Source organism: Neomonachus schauinslandi, chromosome 7 (assembly GCF_002201575.2).
Source record: "Neomonachus schauinslandi chromosome 7, ASM220157v2, whole genome shotgun sequence".
In the NCBI taxonomy this organism is placed as follows: domain Eukaryota; kingdom Metazoa; phylum Chordata; class Mammalia; order Carnivora; family Phocidae; genus Neomonachus; species Neomonachus schauinslandi.
In genome coordinates, this window is record NC_058409.1 from 108,527,294 (window position 1) to 108,553,512 (window position 26,219).

The 26,219-nt window shown below is 47.2% G+C and overlaps 1 protein-coding gene across 1 annotated transcript in view; it reads left to right on the forward strand.

The window, feature by feature from the left end:
- The first annotated feature begins 5,044 nt into the window (after positions 1 to 5,044).
- Positions 5,045 to 26,219, forward strand: part of CCDC69 (coiled-coil domain containing 69) — a 49,209-nt gene continuing 28,034 nt past the window's right edge. The window contains exons 1-2 of the mRNA XM_044916674.1: positions 5,045 to 5,067; positions 18,770 to 18,971. Coding sequence (XP_044772609.1) covers positions 5,045 to 5,067; positions 18,770 to 18,971 — 225 coding nt within the window. The remainder of the gene's footprint in view (positions 5,068 to 18,769; positions 18,972 to 26,219) is intronic.

Sequence of the window (26,219 nt, forward strand, 5' to 3'; positions counted from 1 at the left end):
TGTTAGTCTGTGTATTTGACACCTTTCTTGTTTCTTGAGAAAGGCTTGTATTGCTATATACTTCCCTCTTAGGACCACCTTTGCTGCATCCCAAAGGTTTTGAACAGTTGTGTTTTCATTTTCATTTGTTTCCATGAATTTTTTAAATTCTTCTTTAATTCCTGGCTGACCCATTCATTATTTAGTAGGATGCTCTTTAGCCTCCAGGTATTTGAGTTCTTTCCAACTTTCCTCTTGTGACTGAGCTCGAGTTTCAAAGCAGTGTGGTCCAAAATTAGGCAGGGAATGATCCCAGTCTTTTAGTACCAGTTGAGACCTGATTTGTGACCCAGGATGTGATCTATTCTGGAGAATGTTCCATGTGTACTAGAGAAGAATGTGTATTCTGTAGCTTTGGGATAGAATGTTCTGAATATATCTGTGAAGTCCATCTCATCCAGTGTGTCATTCAAAGCCCTTATTTCCTTGCTGATCTTCTGCTTAGATGATCTGTCCATTGCAGTGAGGGGGGGTGTTAAAGTCCCTACTATTATTGTATTTTTGTCGATGTGTTTCTTTGATTTTGTTATTAATTGGCTTATATAATTGGCTGCTCCCATGTTAGGGGCATAAATATTTATAATTGTTAGATCTTCTTGTTGGATAGACACTTTAAGTATGATATAGTGTCCTTCCTCATCTCTTATTATAGTCTTTGGCTTAAAATCTAATTGGTCTGATATAAGGATTTCCACCCCAGCTTTCTTTTGATGTCCATTAGCATGATAAATGGTTTTCCACCCCCTCACTTTCAATCTGCAGATATCTTTGGGTCTAAAATGAGTCTTTTGCAGACAGCATATCGATGGGTCTTACTTTTTTATCTAATCTGATACCTTGTGTCTTTTGATTTGGGGCATTTAGCCCATTTACATTCAGGGTAACTATTGAAAATATGAATTTAGTGCCATTGTATTACCTGTAAAATGACTGTTACTGTATATTGTCTCTGTTCCTTTCTGGTCTATATTACTTTTGGGCTCTCTCTTTGCTTAGAGGATCCCTTTTAATATTTCTTGTAGGGCTGGTTTGGTGACCACAAATTCTTTTAGTTTCTGTTTGTCCTGGAAGCTTTTTATCACTCTTCCTATTTTGAATGATATCCTAGCTGGATAAAGTATTCTTGGCTGCATATTTTTCTCATTTAGCACCTTGAATGTATCATGCCAGTCCTTTCTGGCCTGTCAGTTCTCCATGGATAGGTCTGTTGCCAATCTAATGTTTCTACCCTTGTAGGTTACAGACCTCTTGTCTTGAGCTGCTTTCAGGATTTTCTGTTTGGCTCTAAGATTCGTAAGTTTCACTATTATATGACGGGGTGTTGGCCTATTTTTATTGATTTTGAGGTGGGATTCCTTATGCCTCCTGGATTTTGATGCCGGTTTCCTTCCCCAGATTAAGGAAGTTCTCCTCTATTATTTGCTCCAATATACCTTCTGTCCCTCTCTCTCTTTCCTCTTCTTCTGGGATCCCAATTATTCTAATATTGTTTCGCTTTATGGTATCACTTATCTCTTGAATTCTCCCCTCATGATCCAGTAGTTGTTTATCTCTCTTTTTCTCAGCTTTTTTTTTCTCCATCATTTTGTCTTCTCTATCACATGCTCTCTTCTACCTCATTTATCCTAGCTGTTAGGGCTTCCATTTTTTATTGCATCTCATTAATAGCCTTTTTGATATCAACTTGGTTAGATTTTGGTTCTTTTATTTCTCCAGAAAGGGATTCTCTAGTGTCTTCTATGCTTTTCTCAAGCCCAGCTAATATCTTTATAATTGTTATTCTGAACTCTAGCTCTGACATCTTACTTATATCCATACTGATTAGGTCCCTGGCAGTCAGTACTGCCTCTTGTTCTCTTTTTTGAGGTGAGTTTTTCTGTCTTGTCGTTCTTGCAGAAAGTGGTCACTTTTCTATTCATAGAGTTGTAGCTATTGTTTTCTTAGATCTCTGGTTGAGTTCTCAGGTATTCAGAATGATTTGATAGCTCTCTAGCTGAATTCTTGGGACCTGACAAAACTAAGGTTTCCTACTCCTCCACCTTCTTGGACTCTTCAGCCTTAACTTATTGATTTTAAATTTAAAAAAAGATCAGGGATTTTTATAAAAACTAAGAAACTGGCATTGGTACATTGCTATTAAGTAAGCTCCAGACTTTACCTGATCTTTTAATATGCTTTTGTTAAGTTTTTATTTAAATTCCAGTTAGTTAACATACAGTGTAATATTACTTTCAGATGTACAATATAGTGATCTGACACCTCCATACATCACCCTGTGCTCATCACAGCAAGTGCACTCCTTAATCCCCATCACCTATTTCATCCATTCCTCCACCCACCTCCCCTCTGGTAACCATCAGTTTGTTCTCTATAGTTAAGAGTCTATTTCTTAACTCTCTCTCTCTTTTTTTCCCCCTTTGCTCATTTGTTTTGTTTCTTAAATTCCACAAATGAATGAAATCATATGGCATTTGTCCTTCTCTGAGTAACTTACTTTGCTTAGCATAATACACTCTAGCTCCATCCATATCGTTGCAAATGGCAAGATTTCATTCTTTTTCATGGCTGAGTAATAGTCCATCATGTATATATACCACATCTTTATCCGTTCATCAGTCAATGGACACTTGAGCTGTTTCCATAATTTGGCTATTGTAGATAATGCTGCTATAAACATCAGGGTACATGTATCCCTTTGAATTAGTATTTTTGTATTCTTTGGGTAAATACCTAGTAGTACAATTGCTGAGCATAAGATAGTTATATTTTTAACGTCTTGAGGAATCTCCATATTGTTTTCCAGAGTGGCTGCACCAGTTTGCATTCCCAACAATGTAGGAGGGTTCCTCTTTCTCCACATCCTTGCCAATGCCTGTTGTTTAGCATTTTTCACAGAGCTAGAACAAACAATCCTAACATTTGTATGGAACCACAAACACCCCAAACAGCCAAAGCAATCTTGAAAAAGAAAAGCAAAGCTGGAGGCATCACGATTCCAGACTTCAACCTGTATTATGGAGCTGAAATATGGTACTGGCACAAAAATAGACATACAGATCAATAGAACAGAATAGAAAACCCAGAAATAAACCCACAACTATATGGTAAATTAATCTTCAACAAAGCAGAAAAGAATATTCAATGGGAAAAGATAGTCTCTTCAACAGATGGTTTTGGGAAAACTGGACAGCAACATGCGGAAGAATGAAACTGGACCACTTTCTTACACCATACACAAAGATAAATTCAAAATGGATGAAAGGCCTAAATGTGAGACAGGAAACCATCAAAATCCTAGAGGAGAACACAGGCAGCAACCTCTTTGACACTAGCCATAGCAACTTCCTTCTAGATAATGTCTCTTGAGGCAAGGGAAATAAAAGCAAAAATAAACTATTGAGACTACATCAAAATAAAAAGCTTCTGTGCAGTGAAGGAAACAATCAACAAAACTCAAAGGCAACCTGCAGAATGGGAGAAGATACTTGCAAAAGAGATATCTGATAAAGGGATAGTATCCAAAATATCTGAAGAACTGTCAAACTCAACACCCCCAAAACAAATAATCCAATTAAAAATGGGCAGAAGACAAGAATAGACATTTTTCCAAAGAAGACATACAGATAGTCAACATACACATGGAAAGATGCTCAACATCATTCATCATCAGGGAAATGCAAATCAGAAGTACAAAAAGATACCATCTCACACCTGTCAGAATGGCTAAAATTAATATGCTTTTTAAATTGCACACCTTCCTCCCATTCTGATAAGCTCTTCCTTCTCTCATCTACAACAGCGTCCTCATTATATGCAAAGGGCATTTTCAGGCCCCTTGAGGTAGAGGATTTGCCCAATGACCCACAGCAAAAGAAAATTTAGAACTCACTTCTCCTGAAGCTAATCTCATAGTGGTATGAGGGATGCCCATGTGGCTACACTCCTTGGTGGTTGTGTGTGTGGTAGAAAGGGGAACTGGAAGCCAATGCTAGTCTGCCCTGGAACCTCATTGGGAAATAGGAAAGGGGCAGCACCGACTCCCTTCCAGCATCATTCTTTTTCCATCTTTGCACCTGCCAAGACCCTTCAACCCCATTACCCACTTCCACCCCAATCCTGAATACTCTAGTCTCTCAGCCTCAGGCACACTCCTTCACACAAGCCCTTATTGATCTTGGACATCAAAGGTTAATGCTCTCAGCCATCTTGGAGGATCTCTCAGTGAGCTGGCACATTCCTTGTGGATAAGAGTATTTGACCTCCATCTGAAGGGCTTTGGAGGAGATGCTGGAAGGCCACAGACACAGTGACTAGAAACCAAGAACATAACCAGGGTGGAAGGTGAAACCACAAGGATAGTGTCTTGTTCAGAGCACTTGCTCCACGTCAGGCAGACCCAGGTCTTTGTCCAGTGAGAGCCTAGGAAGGGGCCTTATCCTCTCTGGCCTTGGTTTCCTCATTTGCAAAACAAAACAAAGATTAAAATAATAATAATTAATAATAATAATAAACAACTACTTGTTAGTGCTAAACTATTCACTCATTCAACAAATACTTATAGATTTAAACTATAGAAAGATTTGAACTATATAAAGGTCCTGCCCCCACCCTTATAATCCCAGCCCTACCCCCAACAAAGTCCATTCCAGAAAGGCAATCAGCAAGTAAGGACATAAACAAGATACTATCTAAGAGTAATTATACCGGAAGGCAAAAAATACAAAGTGTGACAGGGCTTCTTGAGTCTGGTAAGAATTCTCTGAAGAGACAGACGATCATCCTTGGGAGAAGTGAAAAACATCTGGGGTAAGAGTCAATGGGAAACGTCAAGACCATCAGGCCGTGGTTCCCAGACAGGGCTGCATACCACCATCATCGAGGCAGCTTTTCAAAAATCCCCATCCCCAGGCCCACACTCAGACCAATTACATCTAAATCTCTGGCCTCAGCACATTTTTAAATTCCAGACAACTCAAATATGTAGCCAAAAGTGACATCCGGTGACATGAAGCACCTGGCCGACAACAGGTGCACACATACATAAAAGTGGCAATTATTAAAACAATGCTCTTGTCCTTGAAGAAATTGCATCCTAGGAGTGATGGGCTGGAAAACTGGAAATTGTTATCACTCTAACATTCATGGTCATGGGCTTCCTAGAGGAGTAACTGGGTCTGAGCCCTGGAATAACATGGCCCAGGATGACCTACTGTCTACCTTGTGTGGTGAGTCAGTGTTGCTGGGGACCCAGCAGGTGCATACAGGCTGGTATGGTGAGTGCCCTCAGTGTAATGAGGAGTGTTTACCACTTTAAATGTATACAAAGCAGGCACTGAGTCAGATCAGAAGTCACCAGACAGGCAACACGAGCCTCAAACTCACGATTTGTTTCTATGGTATTTCTTAGAAATTTATGTAGTTGCCAGTGTATAATGAAAACAAGTGATTCGGGCGCCTGAGTGGCTCAGTTGGTTAAGCGACTGCCTTCGGCTCGGGTCATGATCCTGGAGTCCCTGGATCGAGTCCCGCATCGGGCTCCCTGCTCAGCGGGGAGTCTGCTTCTCCCTCTGACCCTCCCCCTCTCATGTGCTCTCTCTCATTCTCTCTCTCTCTCAAATAAATAAATAAATAAAAATAAAAACAAGTGATTCCTCATTAGATTGTGGATTTCCAACTTTTTCTGAAAAATCAGAGAATCTGGACACACCAGCCTGCACTCCCACAGGCAACAGTCCATTGAAACTGAGCTGTCATTGCCCCCTTCTGTAGGATCTGAGTTCAGCAGTCTCCATAGCCCCTGTGGGGACGCGGTTTGCATCTCTCATTTCTGTTATAGCCTGGTCTCTGTGTGGTTTCAACCCAAGTGTAGTCTGGACATCTAGCTTTAAGTCATGGCTATGCTTGTTAGTAAAGGGTCATTGCCAAAAAGGAGGTAAAATCATAGCTCTCATACGGATAGAAATGAGCACACGTGAGAGATTTTATTTAACTTCTTCAGTGAGGGAAGCGGATGCTACAACCAGTGCAAAGGAAAGTCTAAAGAACAAACACACTTGTAGATCAGGAATATTGAGATAAATATGCAAATGGAGGCAAAGCTGCCTCTTCCATGGTAGATGAGAGAAGTCCATTTAACCTCCGCAGGACAAGCATTTACATGTCCATAAGCAAAGATGATTTTCCAGTGTCATGAGTTAGCTACAATTTCGGAGGCAATGAAAGGCATGGAGCCCACCCATAGAATCACAAGCACATATTGGAAGGGGACGCTCTAGGCAATAAACAGTTTTGCACTGAAGCCAAGAATTTTTTCTAAATGGTAAATGGTATTTCTGACTTTAGGCAATGCCGTCTAGTCTCCTGGGTCAGGGCCACACCCCTGGATGGGACTGCTGGAACTCAGAGGAGCATCACCTGCTTCTCACCCCACCTGTCTGAAACCTGAGCACCTGGTGGCCTGACAATGCCCTGGGGGATAGGGGTTGGCCTGGTCTGGCAGGCCAGGTGGGGGCGGGGGGGCGGCCTGTGCTGGGGAAGGTGCCTCTGAGCACCAGCCCGGCCTACCTGACCTCCCCTCAGCCAGCCTGAGTTTGAGGGCCCAGGGTGGGAGGCCCCCTGTACAAATATGCATGGCTCTGATTCCCAGAGATTTTCATCACCTTAGAGCCTTTGCCTAGAGCTGTGGTCTCAATACTGGCACACACTGAAATCACCTGAGGAGCTTTAAACAAATTACCTGAGAGCCCATGTCCAGGCTGCACCAGAGGGTGGGACCCAGACATCAGCATTTTTTTTAAAGATTTATTTATTTATTTAAATGGGGGGAGGGGCAGAGGGGGAGAGAGAATCTCAAGCAGACTCTATGCCGAGGGCGGAGCGGGATGCAGGACTCGATCTCATGACCCTGAGATCGTGACCTGAGCTGAAATCAAGAGTCAGATGCCCAACCTGCTGAGCCACCCAGGCGCCCCAGACAGCAGCATTTTTTTTTTAAAAGATTTTATTTATTTATTTGAGAGAGAGAGCATGAGAGTGGGGAGCGGCAGAGGGAGAAGCAGACTCCCTGCTGAGCAAGGAGCCCGATGCGGGACTCAATCCCAGGACCCTGGGATCATGACCTGAGCCGAAGGCAGACGCTTAACCAACTGAGCCACCCAGGCGCCCTGACAGCAGCATTTTTAAAAGTCCCCCAGGGGATTCCAAGGTGAAGCCAACATTGAGAACCGCCAGTCTAAAGATGCTTTTATCTAATGGTAAAATGCATGCAGAACACCTGGGATCTTGTTAAAATGCAGATTGTGATTCCCCAGGTCTGAGGTGGAGCCCAAGAATGTGCATTTCTAACAGTCTCCTTGAAGTCAATGCTGCTGGTCAGAGGACCACGATGAGAGTAGCAAGGGTCCAGACTGATTGACTTTCCTGTGCTATTGAGGGGCAGAGATAGGCTATGGAGTCACTGTTTCCTTCCAAGGAAGGCATCGGGTGACTCCTCCTAGTTTACCGAGTTAGAGCAGGAAGGACAAGGCCTGGCGTTCCTAGGTTCTCATCTCTGCACGTCACCCTACTGCATGTTGAGGTGAGGTGGATTTCGTGATGTTTGAGGGTCAGTCCAAAGGCAGCGTCCAACTCCAGTGAGTTGGGGGAATCCAAGCAGGCTGACCAGAAGCCTGTTCTTTGAAAAGCTCTGTTCTACCTTTCCTACCCTTCCTCCCTCCTGCTTCCTTCTCTGCTCCCCTGCTTGTCTCCAAAGTAGCCCTGAAGGATTAACAGACCCTGGCTGTTTCTGTCCGTAATTTTCCAACCAAGGACAATCCCACTGACTTCTCAGGAGGTCCAGGCAATGCCTTTAAAAGAACCTTGTCTGGTAACTCCCAACAGGGTTGGGGGTTGCGGTTGGGAGTATAAGAATCTTGCCCCTTCCTAGTGATGTAGTTTTGGAATACAGGTGAAGTTGGTGGGGTCCAGAGCCGAAGACCAAGGAAGAATTCTTGAGCCGTCTTTGATGCAAAAAGGTGGTTTTATTAAAGCACAGGGACAGGACCCATGGGCAGAAAGAGCTGCTGCCGCCCCAGGATGGTAAAGAGCAACTGTTTGTATTTGGGGTTGGGGGAAGTAAAGATAAGGGAAGTTCCAAAAGGATTTTCATATGCTAAAAGAAGATGCAGGAAACCTGAGGCCTCGTTATAGTCAAACCAAGGTTGTTTTTCCCTCTAGCAAGGCATTAAGACAGTTGGGAGCTTCCTGGAGGAAGGTTATACTCTGCCTGCCTCAAGTATTTGTCCATGGGCTGCAGGTTATAAGGCCATTTAATCTTATCTACATTTCCTTCTGCCTTTTTTTCCCACATCAGTAGGACCTGGGACTTGGACTCCGGGACAGGGGCTAGCAATGCACTGCCTGGCACCAGATTTTCTCTAGCCAACACCATCGTCACAACCTCTACACGGGTCCTTTACAGTTTCCAAAGCACTCCATTAGCTCTTTCGATCATTCATTCAAGTATTTACTGGGCAGAGCAATGCCAGGGTGTCATGCCCGGGATGCAAAACTGAATGGGCCTGCGCTCTAAGTACTCACCGCAATCGCTCCGAGCACCTCGCACACTCTTGCCTGCAGGGCTGGGTGGAAATCTGAGTGAGCTATCGGCGGCCACCTGTAGTACATTCCTCCCGCTGGCAGGGGGCGGTGTTACCCAATTCGAGCTTCTGTTGGCAGACACGCGGGCCTAGTGCGGACAGGTCTGATTTTTCAAGAGAAGCTGGAAATACAGAATTTTATGTGAATTCTTCAAATCGTTAAGTGTGGGCAGCAAATTCAGATCGTTATAAAAGACTTAGTGAGCTAAAAATAAGTCTGCAAGACAGATGTACCCTCAACAACCTCCGTAGACAAACTGAAGTTTGACCCCAGAGTGTGGGATCCTGACTTCATTCAAAAATGCCAGAGCTTTATATCATTATTTCAACGCCAGCATTTTATCTGTGTGGAGACTGGAGTTCAGAGAAAAGAGGGAATTGTCCAGGTTTGTTAGGGCAGAGCCAAGAGTAGGACTCAGGAATCCTGACATCTAGCTCAGGTCTCTCTCACGGTAGGAAGAACACCCATCAGAACCCTGGGGTCCCTAGCCAAGCCCGATTCTATAGCTCAGAGGGCGTGCTCCGGAGAGCTGGTCCTGCCCAGGGGAACCCTGACGGGGCTGGGGAGGTCGCCAGAGCCCAAGGGCAGGAGGGGGAGCAGGAGTTTATTTTTAGCTGCCTAGAATGTGCCTGTAAGCCTTATTTAGACATCAGGCGGCAGAGTGAGCTGGAGGCAGCAGGGGCGGGAGAGGAGATAGCCCCCTCCCCCTCCTCGGGCTCCTTTTACAACTGCTCTCCCCTGCCTGCCCCCTTATCATCCTTTCTGGGGGCTCTGGGACTGCTCTAAATAGCAGCCTTGCCGGCGTGGGCGCTGTCCTGCTCGGGCTTGTTGGCTCTCTCCTCCACCTCCACCCTTTGTCCCCCATTCCCCACAGTCCCAAAAAGAAATAAAGCTCTGAGGTCTTAGAATGTTTCCTCTTTGCCTTCTGGGGTCACAGATCTCTTTGAGAAGCTGAGTCATTCATCACAGTGGTTTAGAGCTCACGTTGGGCAGTCTGGTTGACGTCCATCTGATCCAGCATATGACCCTAAGCAAGGCCTTAACACTCCTCAAACCTGGGTTTTCACTTTAGTACAGTGGGTGGTTCCTGATGATTAAATGTGATAAAGGATGTAGACTTTAGCATATCATAATAAATCATCAATAAATGATGGTAATGGTGATTAAAGTGATTGACCCTATCCAGGAAAAAATGGGGTCATTCATACATACACAATTGTGAATGAAATTTCAAGAGGTTCGCGTAACCTCTGAAGCCCATGGATCCCGATCCAGCATCGGACCCAATCCAGTCAATTAATCCATTCATCATTTGCTCAACAAATCTTTGCTTGAGTTCACTCCGTGCCAGGCACTGAGTCAAACATGGGGCAGGGATGTGAGGCCAGCGAAGTGAATGCATGTGAATTACCCAGGGCCAAAAGCAAATCAGTAGCAAGCCAAGGATCAGAAAGAAAGTCTTTTCTTTAAAAAACAACTTTCATGGGATGCCTGGGTGGCTCAGTCGTTAAGCGTCTGCCTTCGGCTCAGGTCATGATCCCGGGGTCCTGGGATCGAGTTCCACATGGGGCTCCTTGCTCAGCAGGGAGCCGGCTTCTCCCTCTGCCTGCCGTTTGTGCTTTCTTTCTCACAAATAAATAAATAAATTCTTTAAAAAAATAAATAAAAACACCTCTCTTGAGGTATAATCCATATAGAAAGAACTGCATATATTTAATGTATACAATCCCATGAGCTTGGGCATATGCATATACCCCTGAGACCGTCACCACAATCAAGGTGAGAAACATATCCATCGCTTCTCAAAGTTTCCTTGTGCCCATTTATTTTTCCTTTTGTTTTTGTGGTGAGAACACTTAACATAAGAGCCACCCTATTAACAAATGTTTAAGTGCACCACTGAGGATTGTTAACTCTAGGCACAATGGTGTACCACAGATCTCCAGAACCACCTCGCTCCTCTCTGCTTCTACGAGTTTGCCTATTTGAGATGCCACGTATAAGTAGAATCGTGCAGTATCTGTCCCTCTGTGACTGGTTTCTTTCACTTAGCATGATGTCCTTCAGGTCCATCCATGTTGTCACAAGTGACAGAATGCCCTTCTTTTTCAAAGCTGATATTCCACTGTATGCACACACCACATTTTCTTTACCTATTCGTCTGTCGGTGGACATTTGGGTTGTTTCCATATCTTAGTTATTGTGAATAATATTACAATAAACATGGATGTGCAGACATCTCTTGAGGATCCTGATTTCAGTTCTTTTGGGTATATATCCAGAAGTGGGATTACTGGATCATATTACCATATTTTGAATTTTTAAAGGAACCTCCACACTGTTTTCCATAGTGACTGCACCATTTTACATCCCCACCAACAGTGCACCAGAATAAAAAGTGTCTTGAATCCCAATCTTGACTCGTTTGAGGAATAACTTCTGTCTCTGAAAAGGGACCACAACAAAGATCTCTTCCCGTGGCAATGAAAATGGATCTAAGCATCCCTTGTTTCAGGACCTCTACCCCAGCAGATCCTTGCATGCTTTCTCCAACACGCCCTACCAATGTTCACTTCTGTTTGCATACCTCCTGCCATGGGGCACTCCTTGTCAAACCAGACCCCTGAATCTTGGACCAGTCAGATCTTTCCTCCCAAGGAGATGGACTTGACATTCCTGGATGCCTCCACCCGCTGCCTCTGGTTTTTCAAGACAGCTTGGGAGACTGATCATCTTCAAGTCCTCTGGATGCAAAAGTGTCTTGAGGAAGGAAGAGCGGGAATGGGTGAGCTGGAGATGCGATCTGCTTCTGCCTTGCCCCGGCTTCCAAGCCCCGCAGAAATCCAGGTTCCCGAGGCTGCCACCCTCTGCAGCTGCTTCTTTAAGAAGTGCCAAGGGGCTGGTCCTTGCTACTGTCCTTGGATCCTGTCCAGGGCCCTGATTTAAAAGGTACTGCAACGTTTTTTAAAAAACAAACATGTGTTGTAACCCAAAGCCCTGGTAACCACAACACTGCGGCTGCTGGCTGCCACCTCCCAGGCTAAGAGGGGAGGAAACTGCTCTCCGCCTGCCCGCCTACCCGCCTACCCGAGGCACCCCACACTCTGCAGCGCTCGCCGCTGTAGTTCCCGTAGTTCCCGTATTATATCAGGCTGGGAGCTCAGTGAGGGCAGGGCCAGAGCTGGACCTGGGGGCTGCGGTCCTTCCGGACTGAAGTGCCTTTTGGGCCTGCGCCAGTTCTCTCCCGAACCATTCAGGTAGATATTTGATGGCTCTAGGCCAGAGCTCTCTGTCCACCCTCCACCGGAGCCCCCAGTGACCATTTATAACACCAGTCTCATCGTCCCGCTCCCACTGCCCACAGGACAAAGTAAAAGCTGGGCCTTCAAGGCCTCTCCTGCCTGCCTATCTGCACCTCCCTCGCTCCCTGCATTCGCCAGCCCTCCGGCCACACTGAGCCACTGAGCCCCCCTGAAAACCCACACAGCACCAGGGCTGATCTTCCCTACTCTCTTTCTTTTTTTAAAATTTTAATTTTATACACGTATATTTTGCAAAATTATCACCACAGTAAGGTTAGCTACATCCATCACTTTCTTGACAAGAAGAACCCCTACTAAATCTGCCCAGCCCCCCTCAAACATCACATCCTTGGTGAAGCCTGCCCTGCACTGCTCTCTCCCAGATGGGATTCGCTATTCCTCCTGCTTCATGGTATTTTTCCACACCCCTTGTTACATTACATGTCTCCTGGAGCAGAGACAAGGTAACCTTTTTTTTTTTTTTTTAAAGATTTTATCTATTTATTTCAGAGTGAGAGAGAGAGAGAGAGAGCACAAGTGGGGAGAGGGGCAGAAGGAGAAGCAGGCTCTCTGCTGAGCAGGGAGCCGGATGCGGGGTTCAATCCCGGGACTCCAGGATCATGACCTGAGCCGAAGACAGACGCTTAACCGACTGAGCCACCCAGGCGCCCCTGCAATGTAACCTGCTGCAAATATTTTGTTTAGCTTGCATGATGGTTCAAGGGGGCAGATTTTACATTAAAAAAACAAAATAAAACAAAGACAGATTTCTAGTCTCTCTTGAACAATTGGTAAGCCAGGCCAGCCTGGGCCTTCATATCCTACTGATGCCCATCCATTGCAGCGCACCCACCGGTGCTCCTTTTAGATGGCGATGGGGGTCCCCAGTTTGCACCCCACCCCCGTCTCCTGCTGGCCCCCTCCTAATTAATGTACCAACCCAGCCCTGTAGACATTTTGGTTTTAAGCCTTGGACCTACATCATTTCTTACATATGTTCTGGGCCACTCCCATTTACCAATATTCGACTTCCTTGTCCCTTTAATCTATTTAGATATTCCAGAAACTCCAGTCTGTTGGCAAAGAGTAAATGAATGAATAGAATCAGGTCAATAAAAAACATAAATGTCACACATTCCTTTGTCAAATCTTGTGCTCCAGTTTTGGACTTGGGAAGCAGAGTGTCTGTCCTCACCATCCTCTGACTCTCAATCCAGTTACTTTCCTACAGGTAAGATGCTCTCATTGGAACGGAGCAAGGAGGGGACATCAGGGCCAGGAGGACCGGGAGGCGGGGGATGGGGCAGTTATCTGTTGGGAAAGGGTGGCTTAAATTGTGAGTACATAGCAGTTGACATAGATGGACAAGTATTCATTTTTCAAACTGAAGAATGAGATGGGCGCTGAGAAACTGGGATCCCACCGAACAAGGATATACAGTAAATATGTTTGAAATGGAATGGAACCGAGAAAATCCCTGCATGATGCTGATCCTCTCCTACTCTGCATTACATACAAGGTTCTTGAGAACTTCCATCTGAACTTTATCCAACAGAGATAACAGGAACCAATGATTATTGACATGAATCAACTTTTGGTAAAGAAAATGGTAAAGTGAAACTTACCGGCCTGCTCTCCCAAGGCAGCCCCAAATCTCAAACCCCAGGGCTCCTGGGAAAATAGGCAAGGGTAGCTTCTCGCTCATTAGCATTACTCAAGCTCCCTTCTCCTTTCCCAAAACTTCCCCATTAATTCAGTTCCACACAATTCAATATAATAAATGTAGCAACTCAACTCCCTGCTGAGATGATGATCCACCACAAACACTGGAGTCATGAGGCTCCAACTTCAGTATGAAAATTCCTTAGACTGGATTCTCCAGTTCCTGATAGATAGGAAAAGAGGGATGACTCCAGAGGATTCCAAAGCACATGAGCCTGCCCATTCCTTGAGAAATACTGCAATAGAAGTCGAAAGACTCGGGTGCCTGGTTGGCTCAGTCAGTAGCACATGCTACTCGGGATCTAAGAGTCACGAGTTCAAGTCCCACCTTGGGGTAGACCTTACTTAACAACAACAAAAAGCCTAAAGACTCAAAAACTTTAGGTTTTCTCTTATTTTTTTTCTCTTATATATAATTTCAAGAGGAAGCTATCAAAACCAACAGTTCCATCAAAGGTCTGGCAAACCTTTCTCAACAGAGCCTCACTTCCTACCTCCAGAACTAAAGCTGGGGTCTCCAAAAGGAAAGCATTCCAGTTAAGTCCAATATAATAAACCTTAATTAGTGACCTATGAATTGGTTAGAAATTACATTCTGCTGCTAGTGACAGAATCTCAATGGCAGTGGCTTAAACAAATTTGTTTTTTATTCTATTGTGTGAAAAAATTAGGAAGCAATTGAACAAGGCTGGTATGGGGGCTTGATAAATTCATCAGAGATCCAGGCTCCTATCTTTTTGCTCAGGGGAATAACATGGCTGCTGGAAGTCAGCCATCATGTCTGTATTCCAGGCAGGAAAAGGGGGGTCAAGGAAAAGGGGGAGCCCTCTTCCCAGCTGAGTCATTTCCTTATTAGAAATTTTCCTGGAGGGGCGCCGGAGTGGCTCAGTGGGTTGAGCCTCCAACTCTTGATTTCAGCTCTGGTCCTGATCTCGGGATCGTGGCATCCATCCCATGCCGGGCTCTGTGCTGAGCATGGAGCCTGCTTGGGATTTTCTCTCTCTCTCTCTCTCCCTCTGCCTCTCCTCTCTCTCTCACTTAAAAAAAAAAAAAAAGTTTTCCTGGAAGCCCCAACCAGTAATTTCTCCTTACATATCACCGGCCACCCATAGACCCTAGATGCAAGGGAAGCTGGGCAAGTAGCCCGCTAGCCCACACATTGCTGCCCCGAGAATAGGATGATTCTATAACTAAGGAAGAGGGAAGAATGGAAGCTGAGTAAGGTGACTGGAAGTCTCTGCCACAATCTACTAAGTACCGGGTGGGGTAAGGAAGGAGGAGACGGAGCTGTGTAACTCTTAGTCAGGAGTGGGGACACACTGAGCCCACAAACAAGTGTAAGTCAGAGGAAAGCCGCACGTGTGCCGAGAGAGCTGCAGATCGGGTGCCACAGGCTCTCGGGAGGGGAGGGCATTTGGTCTGCTGCTGGGTGTTCGGCGGGACCACAACCCACACAGAAGGGTGGCACAGAAAGTCACTCAGGGCACACCACACGCTTGGGGAACAACTGAGCTCAGTCGGAAGAACCCTAACAGAAAAAGCTTTCAGGGCTAGAAAGACATTTAGCATCACTGAGGTCAAAGGTTCTTTCTTTTTTTTTTTTTAAGATTTTATTTATTTATTTGACAGAGAGAGAGACAGCGAGAGCAGGAACACAAGCAGGGGGAGTGGGAGAGGGAGAAGCAGGCTTCCCGCCGAGCAGGGAGCCCGATGTGGGGCTCGATCCCGGGAACCTGGGATCGTGACCTGAGCTGAAGGCAGACGCTTAACCGACTAAGCCACCCAGGCGCCCTGAGTTCAAAGGTTCTTAACCAGAGATGCACATACAGCCCTTACTGCAGGGGCTTTGAGGGTCCCTGAAATTCTAGACAGAAGTTTTTATATATAGGTATATTGTACTTCTCTTATGAACGAAGTTCAGGATAATCCCCATAGTGTTCTTTCCAATCTTTCCCAAAAGAGCCCACCCTGTCCCTGACTTTTGTCCCCCTACACACAACCTAGCCACCAACTCTAATTCCTCATCCCCCAGCTCCCCAACCTTCACCCTCTACCCTGACTGGACTCATGCTCTTCCTCCCCTTGTAATGGCTCCTCTCTGCTTCTCCTCTCCCCCTAGATATGGGAAGATGGGTAGTGATCTCCCCATCACTAGAAGTACAAAAACAGAGACTGAACAAACACCTAGAAGGGAAATTATTAAACAAATTTGTCTTAGTTGCAAGCAACAGACACCAACCTGAGATGGTAGGATTCCTTTCAGCATGAACATCCTTTGGCATTGGTATTCCTCCAGGAAGTCCTCCTTCCCTAACCCCTATCCACCATGGTCTCTTACCTTCCTTTAATACTAATACTTTCCACAACTTAACATTAGCTTTATAACCTGTTTTATATTGTTCCCCCTCTTGTTCTATATATAACTCTAATGCAAGAAAAAAAAAAGCAGATTATAACTAATTCAGTCTCCTTCCCTTGTACTTTCACCATGCCTTGCCCAAAGGGTGACCAATCATCCCAGTGGACCTCGGACTGAGGAGACATGGGACTTTCAGAGCTAAAAGTGCAGAAATCCTGAGCACACCAGGATGAGTCAGTCACCCTACTTGCCCAAGAAATGGGCACATTGATGGTTGACATTTCTGCTGTTCACCAGTATTTCTGGTTCTCCTCTCCTTCTGGGTACACATTGTCCTTTCCCATCCCCCTGAAGTTGAGCATGACCATGTGACTTGCTTTGGCCAATAAAATGTGAGCGGGCTTAATGTGTGTCACTTCTGAGTGGACACATTTAAGACCCTATGCCTCATTCTCTGTATACACTCTTCTCATGCGCTGGCAAAACTTGAAGGCCTAGTGTTGAGACGCCTGCATCACAGGATGGTGTAGAATGTCTGTGTGCAGCAGAGTCCCCTGCCTCCCCATGCTGGACATGCAGTGGGAGCAAAACTTAGCTTCACTCATGATAAGTCACTGCATTTTTATGTTTCATTACCTCAGCAAAACCTAACCTAACCTGACTGGCACATCAACCACCGAAAATTTCATTATTCAAACTCAAGTTACTAAATCAAGTGAACTCTTTAGAGTTTTTTCTTAGGCAGGAGCTTTAAAGCATATGACCAAAAAGCCAGTGGTATGGAAGTGGGAAATCTGAGCCTGGGTCTCCCAGGAAGCTCAAAGAAGCTGGAGGCATGAGCTCTTAAGAACAGAAGCTCCAGGAATAGAATTTGCCTTCCTAGTTCCTACCCACCAGCCCAAGCCATTGACTTCAATTATTGGCATTAAAATTTCAGATCCGTTTTGGAAAGTGCAACTCTTCAGTGTTCAGATGGTAAACTCTCCAAAAGGGGAAGCAATTGGTTGAGGATCAAACAGGGCACTCCTGGTTATGATCTCCCCACACATTTTTGGCCATTTTGTCTTTTTTTTTCTTTTCTTTTCTACCTAATTAATTCACATTGTCCCTTTCTTTGGGATTTCATATATTTTTAATCCATGTATTCACTTTGATGGTGAAAAACTAGTCTCAGTCTCACAAATGGATTTAGAAACATATTTGTTTAAAAACTTTCTTCTCACAATAATGATTTTCTTATAACAATAGTCATAAGTATATACTCGTTGTTTAAAATATCCAAAATCTCACCTATAGAGAGGTAATCACTATTAATACTTTTTAAAAATAATAATGGATTTGTTACTTCTTTTAATTAAAAAAAATTCACCCTCATGAGTATTTTTACTGGTTACATGACTTTGTTTTTATAGATATATGCTGATTTATTTAACCAACCTCCTTTTTCTTGGATATTAGGTTGTTTTGGGTTTTGCCTGTTTGTTGGTTTATTTATTTGTTTTTAAATCCTGAGCACTGTTTCAATAAACATTGTAAATTTAAGGAGACACTTTTCCTCATTATCTGTTTAGCACATCCTACAGCAGTGGTTCTCAAACTTTAGCAGGGGTCAGAATCACCTGCCAGCCTTGTGAAACTATAGATTCTTGAGCCCCATCCCCAGAGTCTAGGATCTGTAGGTCTGGGTGGGGCCTGATAATTTGTATTTCTAACAAAGCTATCTGGTAGTGCGGATCCTGCTGATTTGGGGACCACACTTTGTGAACCACTGTCCTATATTATTCTTCCTTCCAAGAACCTCATATCATCTGTGTCCTTAGTTTCCTTCCTTAGAACCTACTACAATTGGTTTTATACTCTGTGGAGTGGGAAGTTCCTTTGTAGTCTCATACTCTTTCCTCACTCATGACTGTAAGTCCCTTTCACATTTGCATACCTTCCCAAGTGTCTCTGGCCTGGTATCATTTGCTAATAGACACACAGATACACATGCACACTGATTTTCAAAGCTAGGTGTGGTTTTGCTGCATTGCCACCCTCAGAAACCTCAGATAGTAACAGAGTGAGGGTAAATAAAAGGCCTCTTCCCCAGGTAGTGACCTGTTCTGTCCCTTACTCCCGCTGCATCTGCTGGTCTGCTTCACAAGGTGTTGTAATGGGTAACATCTATCCAAGATGGACAGAGTGTTACAGATGCTTGTGAGCTGGGAAGAACTATTGACCCAGAAGTGAAGAGGCATTACAATTAAGTATCATTATGTATTTGTAGGGAAGTGGTTCAAAGCTTAGGTTCAGGAGTTAGAACTGGAATTTATTTGGGCTCTGGTACTCACTAGCAACAAGAGCTTAAGGCAAGTCACGTCTCTGAGCCTCATTTTCCTAACCTGTAATGTGGAAGGTATAATACCTTTGTTGCAAGGAGATGGAAAAAAATAAAGTAATATGTACAATGTAGCCGACACAGAAACAGCTCTCAAGAAATGGTAGCTGTTGTATTTTCTAAGTAATTGTTTTAATTTTTTTCCTGGCCTTTTCTCCGCCAAGGGCCCAGAAAAGCATCCGTTGCTCCTAGGGGTCTCTTCTGCCCTGGCCCAAGGTTGTTATCATTTACCGAGATTCTGGTCACCTGCCTCGGGCGGCGGCACCGCGAACCCCGCGGGCTTCGCGGAGGCCCTGCTCTTCGGGTATTTACGGCGCGCGGCCGCCCCAGCTCCGGCTCAAGTCTGCGCTTCCAGGTTCAGTTTCAGGGTCTCGCCGGCAGCCCCGGCCGGCGGGCGCGCGGCGATCAGCGGGGTCGCGACGGCTGGGTCCTCCGGGGCGTTCCCCGGAGTTGGGAGGCGGCGTCCGGGAGTCCCCGGAGGAGGATGGGCTGCGGACACAGCAGGCTGAGCTGCTGCAAAGCCCCCAAAAAGGTAAAGGGCTCGGGCGGCGAAGTTTGCCTCGGGAGGGGAGGAGGGTGCGGAACCGCTCCGCCGCAGGGACTCTCGGCGCCGCCGGCCCCCTCCGGTCGTCCCGGGGAGCCGGGCGGAGGGCGGCGAGAGGCCGGCGCGGAGGGAGGCGGGGAAAGCTCGGCCGGGCGGCGCTCTTAGCCCCGGCCCCGGGCTGAGCCGCGCGGGGCAGCCGAGTTTACCGACACGGCCCCTGGGCCCGGGAAGCGCGGCTAATTCCGGCGGCCCGAGCGGGAAACGTCTAGCGCTATGGCAGGTGCCCTTTTCCTTCCGTCCGGGGCTGCTCGCTGTGTGGCCACGGACAAATGACTTGACCTCTCTGGGCCTTCCGCTTTTCCCACCGTTCTGAGGCACACAATCTCTGAGGCCGCTACTCGCAGAGTGGTCCACGGATTTACAGCAGCGGCACCACCCGGGACCTGTTTGAAATGCAGAATCTCAGGCAGTGCCCCGGACCTGCTAAAATAGAACCTGCCTTTTAGCGAGATGTCCAGGTAATGACAACAGGCTTTAAAGTTTGAGAAGCGCGGGTCTCGAGCCTCTTCAGGCCCCAAAGCCGGTGCGTGTGGGCTGTCCTGGGGGTAGCTGGGAGGGGCCAAAGAGGGAGGAGATCTACCGCCTGCTGCTGCCCTTCCTTTCCTTCCTGTCCCTCCCCCGAGGGGCCTCGGAGCTGGGTTAGGGCCCAGGAGACTCTACTCGGGTTTCTGACAGTGGGACCAGGTGCCCCTTGGATTCTGACCAGCACAGAAGGTCAGAGCCTGGAGCCAGAGGACAACTTCCTTCGGGGGGACGACCGAGGCGCAGAGGGGGAAAGAAGGACCCTCAAGTTCTAAACCTTCTTCCTACTACTCCCTGCTTTTCAGCCAGGTGGGAGGAGGTGGTCCCATAAACTTGATGAGCAGTCCTCCGGAGACCCTGAGAGGCCCCACACTGCAACCAAATGTCGTTATTTTTCATAAAACTCCAATCAATCAGTCAATCAATCTCTCTCTCTCTCTCTCTCTCTCCCCCTCCTGCTTTACTGGGGCCAAGGCAAGCTTTCCCTGCCCTGTGCTAGTTCAGGGAGAGGAGTTTTCACCCTAAGTACAATGCCTCTTACTCCTCCTTTATTCCTAGTTCAAGAAACCTCACCAAGCTCTGACCGGGAAACCCTCCTGTCTTCCCTTACTCCAACAGGGAAACTGAGGCTTGCCTGCAGCCGTGGAAGCCGAGGGCTGGCTGATGGGGATGGTGGGCAGAGAAAGCTGAGCCTGGCTTGAGACCCAGAGTGGAGCCAGCGATAGGTGGACATCAGTCCTGGCTCTGCCCTGAACATGATACATGACCTCAAGCAAGCCCATACCATTCTCGGGGCCTCAGTTTCTCCCTCTACATGGAGAGGGAGGGAGATGAGCAGGGTGACTTCTAAGGGTCTGAGAGTCTGTGTTCTCTGTACCCGTGTCAACGTCTCCATCTGCAAAGTGGGCCAAGAGTGAATTCCATCTAGGCAGGGGCGGAAGGAGACCGAAAGAGGGGCCCTGTTCCAGGCCTGACCCTTCCACAGTGAGCATGGGCTCCCCTGCCTCCTTGCCCTTCCAAGAGCCTTACCAGCTGTCCCTGTCTGTCCTTGGCACAGCCTGAACTGGACGATACCCCCTCCACACAAGCTGTGAAGGGCAAGTAAAGCCCGCACAGACGATCCCAGTGGGAAAGGGCCCTGGGTACCACCTGGGCTGATGCGCAGAGCAGAGTGTAAGGCCTGGAGAAGGGAAGGGGCTTGACTGAGGTCACAGAGTAACTTAGAGTGGAACCCCAATATCCGGCCCCCTAGTCCGGTGCTCTTTGTCTCTGAGCTTCCAGTGGCTTCTTATTGATTCCAAAGCCCTTTGGCATTAAAGCCTTCATTCCGTTGCCTCAGGGCAGTCCGGCATGTCTTCCTGCCCCAGAAATGCCAGGCCCCTGCCCCCGTGTGGCAGGATCCATAAACCAGTTCATTTAAAGTTCACGCCTGTTTCCATCTCTCCAGGCTGTGCTCCTGCCCAGTTTCTCATCCAGATGCCAAACTCTGGAAGGCCTGAGCTCCCAAGGCCATTCCACCAGCTGTCAGTCCCCCAGGGGACACAGGGCTGAAAGGATGGGATGTACAAAAATGAGCTCACACCAGAGAAGGGTTAGGTCATGGCAACAATGACTCACCCTGAATGGCAGTTTACAGAGAGCTTTCACATCCCGAGGGCCTTACAAAAGCCCTGGAAGCTAGGCTGAGCTGCCAAATCTTTGCCACTCCACAGGTGAGGACATGGGGGTTCAGGGAGGAGTGATATGTTCAAAGTCATAGAGCCAGTTGATGACAAAGTTGTTCACCTGAGCCTGGTTTTCTGCACCCCCCATCTGGTGCTCATAGCCTCCTACAGAGCAGGTGCTGTGGAACTGTTTGAGTGAACAAATGGGGGCCCAACAGCCAGGCTAGGGGTTAGCCCGGGGAGCAGCAGCAGTATCTCACCCAGCCTCAAGAGAGACAGGAAGACTCCTTGGATGGGGGAAGATGGGGTGTGGGGATGCCTTGACTGAACGTTGACGGTTTGGTAGGAGTTACAGTCGAGGCAGAGAGAAGAGCCTGAGCTGAGGCTGAGCCAGAGAAAGTGCAGGATGACGGGGCTCACTGTGGAAAGTGGAGGTGGCAGGCAGCAAGGAATGAACCCGGAGCTTTTAGCGGGGACTACCCTGGCTTAGGGACAGGGGCTTGACGCTAGGACCTCTCCATCCTTCCAAGTTCAAGGATTAGAGGGTTTGCTGAGTTCTGTAGTCTCCTGTGCCTGGTGGCCTTAGCCAGGAGACCCAACCTGAGGCTAAGTCACTGCCTTATTGGGATGAGTTGAAATCCTGATGGATGCTTGAGTGGGGATCCCTGGCAGGTGGGTGCTCAGGAGCCATCTGCACTGTCTGGTCCTTCCTAAACCCATCTTGACTGAGACCATGGGTGCTGTGGTCATGTCCCCGGGAGGACTTGGGAGGAGGATGGACAGAGAGGGGAGGGGCCAAGGAAACAAATTTGCCAGGGACTTGCCTGTAGGAGTGACAGGGGAGTCCAGAGGCCCCCCCTGGGCAGGGGTGGGGAGGGGCACCTAGTGCCTCATGGCCAACCCCCTGTGTGTGTGTCTGGTATGAGGTCCGAACTCCCCAGCCCCCAGGACTTTGGCTCTGGCCACGGCACCGCAGCGCCAAGCAGAGAGTCAGAGAACCCACTCAGTGCTGCTCCCACAGCTGGGCCTCGGGCAACGGGTTCTCAATGGGTCCGGCTTTCAGGAGCCCTTCATGAGCACTTCCAGGTAGCAGGCCCGGTGAGAGAGGGGGACGGATGCAGAAGTGAATGACCCGGAAGAGCCCGGTGTAGGCATATAGAATCCTGAAACAAACCATGGCCGCCGAGCGTGTGGGCTATATAGAACTGGGCTCATGCGTTCATTTCCTCACTGGGCACAGCGGGCGGGGTGCTAGGTCCTGCTTCAGTCCTGGCTCCATAGCACTCCGTTAAGTAGCTGTGGAAAGGGCTTGGCTTCTCCATGCTTCGGTTTCCTCATCTGTGAGATAGGTGTGAGATTCGCTCCTGGGTCATAGGGTTGTTCTAAAGATTAGTTGAAAGAAGGCATGCAGCAGAGCCCCTGAGACACTGACTGGCAAGTGGCATGCCTTTGATAAGAGGTGATGTGGGTAATGCCAGGGAGACATAATTATACCTCACGGACATCACTGCCTGGATTGTACCAGGGATGTGGGAGACAGGGGTCATTAATGTCCTCGGAAGGCTGTTGGGGTTGGGGACATGAAGCCTGGAGCCTGGCTGTTGCCTTTGAACCTCTGAAGTGTTGCCAAGGGGACGTGGGGAGCAGCCTTGTTCTCTGTTGTTCCAGAAGGCAGAATTGTGGCCGGTGAGGGGAAGCTAAAGGAAACCAGATTCTACTTCTCGTGAGGAAGAGAGGTAGCAAGTTCCCCATCTCCGGAGGAGTTCAAACAGAGGTCAGGTGACATTGTGGCAAGACTAGAAGAGGGGATGTGAGCCTAGGACTAGTAAATATTTAGGATTCCGCTTAAGAAATCTAATTTTGATTATTATAATGTTTGAGGCAAAATTTCAGAACTTGGAAAAATATAAAGAAGTTTAAAAATCACCATTAAGACATAGTCTCTGTGCACATTTCACTGTCCTTCTATTTTTCCTATATATATAATATACATGAGGGTGACTATTTTTACATGACTGGGACTATATTTTAAAGTGGTTATATTCTAGTTAATATTTTGCTGGAGGCATTCCTGTTACATAGTCCATGGAAACATGATTTTTAATGGCCACCTAATATTCTGTGGCTTATGTAACCAGTTTGGACAGTTGGTTGTTTGCATTCCCCACTCCTACCCTCATTCTTCATGAGCATCCTCGCATGTTCATCCTAATGGGTGAGGGAGGGGTGGCTCTGAGCTCAGAGGGGAGAGGAGGGGCTGAGGGAAGGTCTCTCCTGAGAGAGCTGGCCTCTTGGCTGGGTTTTGAAGGTTAGTGGGGTGGGGCTAGACGGTTGTGTTGGGGTGAGTGGTATATAGGAAAGTCCGGGCTCCTGACACCTCGTCAATAGGAACAAGGCAAATCTGACCTTTTAGCTTGGTTTGCCGAGGGTGGGATGGTTAAGGAACCTGAGAGGACTTTCCTGGGCCCTGAGCCCTCTGCCCCAAGCATCATGGAGACATTGGTGTGTATGGAGCCTCTGAGCTGGTGGTTTTTGCCCAACCCATAAAATCACCACAGCTAAAGCCAATATAGGATTCCATATGCATGCACTCTGAAAATCTTGGGAGGTCAAAAGCCAGATTTCTATTTTATAAAAGGACATCTGTACCCAGTGACCTAAGACGTTAGAAAACCTTCTGATAATCCTCGCCTTAGAGACGCAATCTTTGGCAACACGTTTTCTGCACATGTATGTGGTTTTAATTCTCTTCTTTTCCTTTGTAGTCGAATTCCCAGGTGGCTAAAGTAGGTCCCCCAAGGGCAGGATATGTCCCCAGACACCTAAAGACTTCCATCTTTGCCTCAATTCGATATTGAGTTTGGGGCCCATGCTTCATGTCTTTTTTTTATTGTGAAGAGGGCAGAAAAGATAAAACTTCAAATTAGTTGCCCAGAAGCAGGCTGCTATGTTAGTCAAGATGGTGACGGTCCTGGGGGGGGGGAGAGGGCACTGCCACCTGACCTCTCAGTGGTCACAGATCAGCTAGTAAACAACAGCCTGAAATCTGCCTGGAAAGGGAGTTCTAAAGGGTCTTAGTATAACATTCATGAACATTCATGTTCAAAAAAGAAACCTGGAAAATGTAGGGCCACTCCCCCCAGTAAAAGGGAGAGCCTGATGGTTGGCCCGAGTTCTGGCTCTGACATCTTGGGGGCACTTGGGTTCCCACCTTTGTCCCCTCAGTGTCCTCCACCCTCAGAGCCCTGTGAGCCCTGCTGGATGACCAGGGAGAGCAGGACCCGTAGGTGGGGGAGGAGGAACTCCTGTGAGCCCGCCATGGGCAGAGAGTAGGAGCAAGAGGAAAAAAAAAAATCCATCCATCTTTAGCATGTGTAGATCTAAATCTGTCCATTACCTGAAGACAGGTCATCCTGTTTCTCTTGCCAGGTGAATTTTAATCCCTAAAAATCATTTATCTTGTCACTTTATTTTCAAACCTGAATCTTCCAGAACATCTAGGCCAAACACCTTACAATACATAAAACATCCATCCCACGTCCATGCTTTCCCCCAGGTAAGTGATGTACAACCTGACCTAATTCCACTTCTCCCTCTCCCCCAGTGGTGGAGTTCTTCTTTCACCAAGTATACGAGGAACCTCGTAGACCTCCTTGCCATTTCTCCACAGCTCCATACAACCCTACCCGCTGCCCATTCCTTAAGGATGTAGCCCTGACATTAGATTAGGAAAGTTATCTGTACCGGGGTGAACAGTGAGCACCCCCCCAAAACTCAGGTACACCCAGAACCTATGAATGTGACCTTATTTGAAATAGGTTTTTTGGAGATGGAATCCAGTTAAGATGAGGTCCTACTGGATTAGGGTGGGCCTTATTCCAATGACTGTTGTCCTCATAAGAACAGGAAAATTTGGACAGAGAGAAGGCTATGGGTTAGCAGAAGCAGAGATCGGAGGGCTGCAGAAACACAAGCCAAGAAACACCAAGGATTGTGGCACCCACCAGAAGCTAGGAGAGAGGGATCGAACAGATTCTCCCAGAACCTCCAGAAGGAACCAACTCTCCCGACACCTTGATTTTGGACTTCTAGCCTCCAGAACTGTGAGAGAATAAATTTGTTTTAGGGTTCCAACTCTGTGGTAATTTAGAGCAGCCCTGGGAAACTTCTGTGTCTTCAGGTTAATGACCCCCGCTCTCACCCTCCACCATCGATCAAGGTGGGCAGCCAAAACCCAAAGCCTCCCATTTGGACCCTTGGCTCCCCAGAAGAGTAGGGAGAGTGGCAAGCAATGAGGTGCTTGGAAAAGGCCCAGAGGCTTTCAGCCACCAGCCACAGCATCTGTGGAAGAAAGCACCGTCCTGGGAGTCAACCGTGGTCTGACTCCTGCCTCTTCCCCTTACTTGCTGGGGGTCTGAGCCAGGAGGTTTTCTCCCTGGTGGACGTCCCCATCTGTAAAATGACTGCCTTGGCTGCTTGTAGGTTTCAAGAGAGGTATTTCTTCTTCTTGTTAATGTCTTTGCACGCAAAGAAAACTTGACTACATCATTGTTTAAAAAATTCTAAGAATTCGGGTAACACTAAAGCTCCCCCTCCTCGGCTACAAGAATCTTAGTCCTTTCTCTAGAAATGACAAGAGCCATCAGTCAGCGCTATTCTAGCTACTTATCTCTGTTCTTTTGTGTGCATTGATGTACCAAGGAAAATAGTTTATTTTGCATACTGGTATTCTACCAAATGCCTTCCCAACTCTGTATGTAAAATGTACTTCATTGTTTAGACTTATGAGTGACCTTGCGTGGTGTTATGTACCTTAGTATCGAGCCAGTCCCCACCACAGACATGAGGCTGGTTTCCAGTGTTTCCCTCTTACAAGCAACTATGCCCTGAGCACCCTGGGGAGGTGCTGCTGTCCTCGCGAGTGGGTGTCTCTCTGCTAGCAGGGCAATTGCGGGGTGGTGAGGCATGCTGCCTATAACCTGGGGGGGGG